The sequence below is a fragment of the Nicotiana attenuata genome, unplaced genomic scaffold (assembly GCF_001879085.1).
Source record: "Nicotiana attenuata strain UT unplaced genomic scaffold, NIATTr2, whole genome shotgun sequence".
In the NCBI taxonomy this organism is placed as follows: Eukaryota; Viridiplantae; Streptophyta; class Magnoliopsida; order Solanales; family Solanaceae; genus Nicotiana; species Nicotiana attenuata.
The window spans coordinates 530-10,073 of NW_017677857.1; the positions used below are offsets into that span (position 1 = coordinate 530).

General features: G+C 38.0%; 1 protein-coding gene across 1 annotated transcript; it reads left to right on the top strand.

Moving 5' to 3' along the window:
* Positions 1 to 2,663: 2,663 nt before the first annotated feature.
* On the top strand, positions 2,664 to 7,312 carry LOC109221505 (probable LRR receptor-like serine/threonine-protein kinase At4g26540). Its single transcript, XM_019385983.1, has 2 exons — positions 2,664 to 5,831; positions 6,492 to 7,312. The coding sequence occupies exons 1-2, from the start codon at positions 3,005 to 3,007 to the stop codon at positions 6,998 to 7,000; spliced, it is 3,336 nt and encodes a 1,111-aa protein (XP_019241528.1). The 5' UTR covers positions 2,664 to 3,004; the 3' UTR covers positions 7,001 to 7,312.
* The last annotated feature ends 2,232 nt before the right edge of the window (positions 7,313 to 9,544 follow it).

Below are 9,544 nucleotides of genomic sequence, written 5' to 3' on the forward strand. Positions count from 1 at the left end.
ATGATATAATAAATTGTAGATTTAAAAACTTATGGGGCGGACTTGTGAATATAATTACTATGCACATATTTGGTAATAAAATTTCATATATGGTATACTTATGAAAAAATCCCTTTTTGATATATAGTTCTAATCCTACTATAGCCAAGTTGCTTCTAAAACGTAAAATATTAGTCAGATACGCGATACAAATTAAACTTAAGGGAGTTGAACGAGTCCAATTAATTAGTCTATTACCTAATTCTATTATTAAAGATGTGAAAATTTATTGAAAACTTGACAGGTTTTAGGAAAGGATAGAAATACAAAAAACAAAGACGACTTCGGACCCCCCCCCCCCCCCCCCACCAAGCACACATTATCTGCCTAAAGATGTGACTCTTTTAAACTCCCATAACTTAAAAACAATGGAATAGTAGGGAGAAAGTCCCCATCAGGATTTTGAATATCTTCTTGGATGGAACCTATTTATTGTCCCATTAAAAAACTCATTTAATTTATCCACCATACCTTCTTTTCCTTTTCTAGTAACACAATTCACCCAACTATCATATCTTCAAATAAAATTCTAATTAAAAAGTGAAGAAACAAAAATATCTTTGTTTTTGTTTTTGGTTTAGCTATTTTATATTCAAAACTCATAGGTCACGGGTTCGAGCAGCGGAATCAGCCATTGATGTTTGCATCAAGGTAGGCTGCCTACATTACACCCTTTGGAGTACGTCCCTTTCCCTGACCCTACGAATGCGGGATACTTTGTGCACCAGACTGCCCTATATAGTCAGACTAATTCGGATTCACGCCGAGCGCAGGGGTGGATGTAGCCCTATAATATTGCGTTCAATTAAACCCATAATTTCTGACGCGGAGTACAAATTTATGTGCAAAAAATCACTAAAATCCCAATAAATTATAGATATGAACCGTAACTTTAAGGATATAATGAGTTCAATACTAAGAACCGTAAATGTTGAACTCATAGAATTTAAATCCTGAAACTGCCTTTGCCCAAACGGATCTAACAAGGGAAGCAGTTCTACTAAAAGACCAATTTTATATTCCCAAAATTTGAATTCGAAACCTTTAATTAAAGACGGAGGGATCCCGATCAACCCACAACATGCCTCAGTATTGTCTTTGTTTATTATAGTACTCAAATACAATATAGCATGGGTAGTGTTTGATTATAGTAATGGGTGTGAATATAAGAAGAGAGACTTCAAAGATTATTTGGGTAGGAGGTGGTAGCTCAGAGTATAGCTTAATGTCCACGGTAAGTTGTGGCAAATTTAGAACAAGTAGTAGTTAATTTCAGTAGTGAAACATTTTCTTACTTTCTCATGGGTTTTGCTTGTCTCTTCTTCTTCTTTGCCCATTGCCATAAATAAATTAAAATTAAGTCGTTCAGAAAGCCTGCCTAAGAACATGATTAGATTCCTAAAATCGACATCCTTGTAAGATAGTTTACACTTAAATAATCTCAATATGTTGCCTTAGTCACGAGGCAACCAACACGCTATTAAACTACTATTTTCCCTAACAAATCCAAAATTATAATTATGTACTGCTATTCTTTACTGTAGTCAGCTATCACGCGACCTCACGTGATCGCTTGTTTACGTTCATAAAAAGAAACCAAAAAAAAAAAAAAAAGACTCAAAAAGAAGAAATAAAAGTCTTGGTGAGAGATCTGTTTGAATTTTTATTTATTTTAAAAAGGCGTCTGATTTTGTGGGTTCCTGGCATTTAAGTCAAATGGGAACCCATTATTCCAGAAATGGGATTTTATTTTCAAAATAATAGTAATAATTATTATTTCCTGAAATTTATTTTTTCAACTAATTACCATCAAATTTGGATGTGATGGTGTTTAAACAAAAATGTGAATCTTTATTTGGTACAGTAATGAGTCTAATGACTAATGAATGCTTCAACCATTAAAGGGAATGGAATTTATCTTCTCTTTTGCAAACTGACACTGCAACTGGCAATTTTTAGGTAAAATGTGTAGCCAAATAGGTGTAGCAGATCTGAAATTGCCACGGATTAAGTTTGGCGCTTTTATAAAGAATACTTCAACGACTCAGTGATTGTTCAGTAGAGTCTGTAATTGATCTAGATCTAGATCTAAATCCCCAGTTTCCATTTAAATTCGCATCTACTTCTCTTCTTGTCATTTATCTGAAATTCAAACGTAAAAAGAATCTTGACATATCTTCGTTGCTACCTTAAATGTTGGTACATACTAGTATTATGTAGGTAAAATACATAAATTGTCCCTCCTAGTTGTCCGAAGTCAGTTATATATTTAACCTTTACGGGCGATCTAATATTCTTATTTCTTGTGAAACTAATACCACCGTAAGTGCTGAAGCAAGAAGTGAGTTCCAGTGAACAAGACAAGAGTTGAGGTGACGCCAAATTCTGAAAATGCCAATTGGCTGAAAATGATGGAACTGTCAAATTTCATATGCTACCCATTAAATTCTGCATAGTGACTACCATAGTATAGTATATAAATGCAACAAAGTGACCCCAAAAGGAAAAAAAGATAAAAATAAAGCAGCAACCAAAAGGTCACATGTCAACTGATAATGAAGTTCAAGACACCATGCTAAAATAATGTTTTTAAAATTTTGAAAGCACCATCTTTGGCATTTTTAACTAAAAAAAAGAGAGAAAAAAGAGTCATCTCCCTCCCCACTCACAACTTCATAAACAAATCCTAAAAAACACACATCTAAAATTCTCCCACTCTCTCTTACTGAACAACACATAGTGGCCTAGCTGTTCTTGGATCCGGAGATTCTGGCAACTTTTCTTAATTTTTATATATGACACCTACATAAAAATCCATTAGCCCACAAGACATGATTTGGTTTTCCTCTATCTGTCCCTCCTCCCTAGGCTCAAACCTCAACACCAAAACCAAGAACAACATTAACAAGGCTTCCTTTGTGTGCCTAATCTTGAAGTTTGTAGCTGCAGCCGCATACTTGTTCTAATGCCTGTTTATTCATGGACCCTCCTCTTCTTTTTCTCCTCCTTATTCACCATTCTCTTTTCTTCCTCCTCTGCCCTCAACCCACAAGGCCAGGCTCTTCTCTCTTGGAAGAGAAGCCTAAATGGATCATTAGATGTGTTAAGTAATTGGGATCCTACTGATGAAACTCCATGTGGCTGGTTTGGACTCACCTGCAACTTTAATAAGGAAGTTGTTGGATTGGAATTGAAGTATGTTGATTTGCTTGGGAATGTTCCTTACAATTTTAGCTCATTGTTGTCATTGAACAAGCTAGTTTTATCAGGGACCAATCTTACTGGTACAATTCCAAAAGAGATTGGACAGCTTCAGGGGCTCAAGTTCTTGGACTTGAGTGACAATGCATTGACAGGTGAAATCCCAAGTGAAATTTGTCACTTTCCAAAGCTGGAACAGCTTCATATCAATTCCAACCGACTAGTCGGATCGATCCCTGAGGATATTGGCAACCTCACAAGCTTGATGTGGCTGATATTCTATGATAATCAGCTCGGTGGAGGAATTCCAAGTAGTATTGGCAATTTGAAAAAGCTTGAGATCATTAGAGGAGGTGGCAACAAGAATCTTGAAGGTCCACTCCCTCAAGAAATTGGCAACTGTAGTAATTTGGTCATGCTAGGCTTGGCTGAAACCAGCATTTCTGGCTTTCTCCCTACTTCACTCGGCCTATTAAAAAGACTCGAAACACTTGCCGTTTACACTTCCTTACTCTCTGGCCAAATCCCACCGGAGCTCGGGGATTGCTCAGAGCTCCAAAACATCTATCTTTACGAAAATTCACTCACTGGTTCAATCCCAGCTCGGCTCGGGAACCTCAAAAACCTTCAAAACCTCCTTTTATGGCAAAATAATTTGGTTGGGACAATCCCACCCGAGCTTGGAAACTGTCAACAACTACAAGTCATTGACATTTCAATGAATTCATTAACCGGCAGCATTCCTGAATCATTTGGGGGATTGAATTCACTGCAAGAGCTTCAGCTAAGCGTCAATCAGATTTCGGGTCGGATTCCAACACAAATTGGAAACTGCACCGCTCTTACCCACATTGAGTTAGACAACAATGAGATCACCGGTTCCATACCATGGGAATTCGGGAACTTATCGAATTTAACTTTGCTATTCTTGTGGCAAAATCGCATCGAGGGGGAAATCCCTTCTTCAATTTCCTCGTGCCTTAATCTCGAGGCGGTTGACTTGTCACAGAATGCGTTGACTGGCCCGATTCCTAAAGGTATATTCAATCTTCAGAAGCTGAACAAGCTACTTCTCTTGTCTAATAATCTCTCTGGTCCCATTCCACCTGAAATAGGCAACTGTTCATCACTGATTCGATTCCGGGTAAGTGATAACAAGCTAACCGCGTCAGTGCCGCCGCAGATTGGGAAATTGAAGAATTTGAATTTCCTCGACCTCGGATCCAATCGCCTCACTGGAATCATTCCACCGGAGATATCTGGATGCTGGAATCTGACTTTTCTAGACTTGCATTCCAACACAATTACTGGCAATTTACCGGTTAATTTGAATCAGCTTGGTATCGTCCAATTCATTGATGTTTCTGATAATTTAATTGAAGGCACTTTGAGTCCAAGTCTCGGTTCTCTGAGTTCACTCACCAAACTTGTTCTCGGGAAGAACAGGTTTTCTGGTCCAATTCCAACTCAACTCGGTTCCTGCATGAAGCTTCAGTTGATTGACTTGAGTAGTAACCAACTTTCCGGCGAGATTCCGGCTAGTGTTGGTAAAATTCCTGGCCTGGAAATTGCACTGAACCTCAGCTGGAATCAGCTTTCCGGTGAAATTCCGGCAGAGTTCGCCGCGTTGGACAAGCTCGGTGTGCTGGATATTTCTCATAATCAGCTTTCAGGTGACCTCCATTTTCTCGCAGACCTACAAAATCTCGTGGTTCTCAATGTCTCGCATAACAATTTCTCGGGGCACGTGCCTGACACCTCATTCTTCGCGAAGCTCCCACTCAGTGTGCTTGCTGGCAATCCAGAGCTTTGTTTCTCCGGTAACCAGTGCTCCGCCGATAGGGGCGGCGGTGTGCGGCGAAGCAAGGCGGCGAGGGTGGCGATGATAGTGTTGCTTTGCACTGCTTGCGCTCTCCTTCTGGCAGCTCTGTACATCATCCTCGGAGGCAAGATACGGAACCGTAGGGCCCACGATTACAATCTAGATGACGACAATGACGTGGAACTGGGCCCACCATGGGAGGTCACGGTGTACCAAAAACTGGACTTATCAATCACTGACGTGGCAAAATGTTTGACAGTTACTAATGTCCTTGGCCGTGGTCGGTCCGGTGTTGTGTACAAGGTGAATATTCCGTCAGGATTAACGATCGCCGTTAAAAGATTCCGAGCATCGGAGAAGCACTCAATGTCGGCATTCTCATCGGAGATTGCCACGCTGGCACGCATTCGGCATCGGAATATTGTTAGATTACTTGGTTGGGCAGCTAATAGAAAGACTAAGCTATTGTTCTACGACTATTTACCCAATGGTACATTAGGTACATTTTTACATGAAAGTTGCGGAGGGTTAATTGAGTGGGAAACTAGATTCAAGATTGCACTCGGGGTGGCTGAGGGCTTAGCTTACTTGCACCACGACTGTGTGCCGCCCATCCTCCACCGCGATGTCAAGGCACAAAATATTCTGTTAGGTGATCGTTACGAACCATGTTTAGCTGATTTTGGACTTGCTAGACTCATGGAGGAGGAACCTGGTTCATTTTCAGCAAATCCCCAATTTGCTGGATCTTATGGCTACTTTGCCCCAGGTAAATAATTCTCTTCTTCCTAATTCAAGTTCATTTTCTCAAAATCGACTAGTTATTATCATTACTACAGTAATAGTTGCTTGGTTCATAGTGAATCTAAGGCAATTCCGTGATTTTTCATTTATTACTTAGTCCAAGGTAAACATTAGAATAATTGAATGTTTATTCTAATGTAAGAAGTGAATGCGAGGAAGGGGAAGAGGACAGATATTAAGTACAGCAGATGCAGTGCTGAAGTAGAAGAATTTAGTTTAGGTTGCTTCCACAGGGATGGCATTGTGTCATTATTTTGACAATAGGTGCATGTGAAGGCATGTGCTAGCTTTAAGTATGTGCAAAACTAAGTTTGTCATGACATACTTGGCCTACAGTACTATTTCCCCATCTTTTTGCCTTGTATGGCCCTAAAGATACTTAGGATGGGGCATAGTCTAAAAAAACCAGAACCAAGTTAGTGGGCACACTTTCACAGCCAAGCATGGACACATTGCTGTTGCTTCCATACCTTTTTGGCCATTCATTCTTGTCAGATTGTGATATGTGAAAAAAATCACCCAACCAATGCCTTTTGTTATGTTCTCAAAACATCATGATTAAATAGTTGATTAAAATCTTGCATGAAAAGGACTAAACTCTTTTCTATTTGTTTGTCTCTTGCAGAGTATGCTTGTATGCTAAAGATTACAGAGAAGAGCGATGTTTTTAGCTTCGGAGTTGTGTTGCTAGAAATCATTACTGGGAAAAAGCCAGTCGATCCGTCCTTCCCTGATGGCCAACATGTTATACAATGGGTACGCAACCACTTAAAGAGCAAGAAAGATCCAGTTGATGTAATTGACCCAAGATTACAAGGACATCCTGATACACAAATTCAGGAAATGCTTCAAGCCCTTGGAATAGCCTTGTTGTGTACTAGTAATCGGGCTGAAGATCGGCCAACAATGAAAGATGTGGTGGCATTACTCAAGGAGATTATCCATGAGCATACAACAGGAACTGAAGCTAAAAAGACGTCCAACAACTCCTCAAAAATGACCGATGCTTCATCGTTTTCCTACTCATCTTCATCTGTGACTCCATCTCAGTTGCTACGCCTCCAAGGGTCATTTAATTGCTCTCTTACTCACTCATCTTCCTCTGTTAGCTATAACACCACGAACCAACAATAAAGTAGTGATAGTCATGATAGATCTGTTATTCTTTTGAGCTAGATAGTATTAGCATCGTAAATTAAAGAGGTAGAGGAAGCATTCTGGTCAATTTGATTGTTTAGCAAATGAAATCCATTGTATAGCAAAGCCAACATTTTCTTTATCAGCCTAATTTGCAGTAAAAACCAATCAAATAAAAAACAAAGAGAAATGGCAAATTGCTAGCAGCCGTTGATTGTCATTTTGAAGTGATTGACAATTGGAAAGTCAAATAACTCAGTAGGCTTTTTGGTGAGTTCAACCTTTAAAGTTCTTAGTAGGCGTTTTGAATTGAAGATGAAGTTGTGTTTGGTTATAATTTTTGCAAATATTTGGATGTCTTTTTTTTTCAAAATCATGAAAAATGATTTATACTCCACAACTTGTAAAAATATCAAAATCACCCCAATTTGATTATCCTACTTGAACTAAACAATTAAAATGCTATTGTTTAACTGTTATCATATTCTGCTTTACTGCAATACACAGAAGATGCAAAATCAACTAGGACTGATGTTCCATCATCAGTCGCCAAAGATGTATCTGCCAAAGATGAAAAACTAATGGGGTCATTTTATATATTATAAAAATATAGGATAAATTGATGAAACTAAAAACTAGCAAATTCTCATTTTCGATTGAAGAAGTGGTGAGAACCAATTTTTCAAATTGAAAATGGATTTTCAAATGAAAAAGAAAAAAATGGTAAGAATGGGATAACCAAACATTGTTTTCAAAAAATAATTTGAAAAAAAGAAAAAATTTTATATGTCCTAACGGGCTCTTAGACTGAACTAATTGTATTTTCACAATTGTGGGTTCTTATCTACTACATGTGGTAAATTTTATTGGAATTTACATAAGAAATTTATACTTCATGTAAAAAATATAGGATTCAAATGACCGCAGCGTTGCATCCGCCACTTAGAGGGGCACCCTCTAGAGGTAGTAGGGGTAGGGATTAGGGGTAGTGGGGAGTGGGATGTGGGAGAGTCCGGAACCCAATTGTTATTTTTTTGGACACAAAGTACATTAATAAATGTAAAAAAAAAGTTACATTTCTATATATAACGTCCAAATACAAGACGCTATATCTTAACGGTAACTTTTGCCGTTAAGGTACAACGTCTTGTATTTGGACGCTATATAGCCTGACGATTTGAGGGAAGGTTGGGGCAATGATTGAAAGAATGACCCTTATGCCTTAAAAAAGCCTAAAACCACTGGTGTTTCTGGCTCCATTGCTATTGTCCAAGAATTACAAGAGAAGAAGCTTCTGCCAATCCAATCAACTGAAATGTTATCATCTACAGTACATAACTCAAGAAGGACCCCTGAACCCCCACTATGTGACAAAGATATGTACGACCCAACCTACAAATGAGTAAGGAAATATATCACCAATTTGGAAGACAAAAACAGAGCTTATGCCGACTCCAAAAAGCTAAGGTGAACCCACAAAACTGTATGACGTCTTTCGAGTTAAAAAACAGAACACTCTCTATTTCTAACTTTCAAGTTGATTTCACTCTTCAAAAGCATTGTCATGGTTTGACAAAAGCATGATACCTAAAGTATTGTTTAATTCAAGTTTGTGTTTGCACCTTCATTAGAGGGATTTCACTTGAACACGTCCACAAACTTGTGGATAACTATGGACCTACAGACTAAACACTAACTGGAACATTTGTTTTTAGCGGTTTGTGCATCTGCTCTGCTTAGCAAAAGATAAAAACATGGCTATGTAATATATACTTGTACACATACAAATCACATAAACAATAACTCGTATATAAATCGGAATTAGAAGTTGTTTGACCAGCCTAGCTAGTACACGGAATGCATTTCATCCAAAATTAAATTAGCTAGCTTATGACTTTATCAGAATCTATGTCAATAATTATGGGATTTTAAATGCAACTTAGGAATTCATCTTACATTACTTAAGTATAGAGTTTTTAGGGCCACCATATTCTTCTATATTTTATCTTCCTTTCCACCGTTATTCACATAACTCCTACGTACCAGGAGAACAAATGGAGAAACTTAAAGAGCGAAGAAAAGAATATCCTATATGTATTAGTGGAAAAAAGGCATGACACGTGGATTATCATCAAGGTGACAAGGCATGACACATGGACCATCAATATAGCGACAAGTGGCATTCTCAATTAGACGAGTTAAAGAATGCGAAAAGACACGAGAGGAACACCCTCGGGGTTACATTGAAAAAAGAACCGGATCTGACAGCTGTGAGCACGTGATTTTTGCCCTATATGAATTACTCCCAGAAATTCAAACAAAATAATTTCTTTCATTATTTGCAATTTTGTGGATTTTTTGTGACATTTTATGTTAATTGTTTGCATTTTTGTTTGTGCATTTCTATTATTAAAAAAAAAAATGCTTGGCATGTGCATTTAGGGCTTAATTTCACATTTTAGGATTAATTAGTAGTTAAGTTACTTTACAAAGAAGAAAATAACAAAAATAGTTCATTTTGCATTTTTAACCATTAATTTT

Bases quoted from the DNA above. Each gene is read 5' to 3' on its own strand.
- LOC109221505 (XM_019385983.1), top strand. From the start codon at position 3,005: ATGCCTGTTTATTCATGGACCCTCCTCTTCTTTTTCTCCTCCTTATTC. The intron at 5,832-6,491 runs GTAAATAATTCT...TGTCTCTTGCAG, and splicing joins TTATGGCTACTTTGCCCCAG to AGTATGCTTGTATGCTAAAG.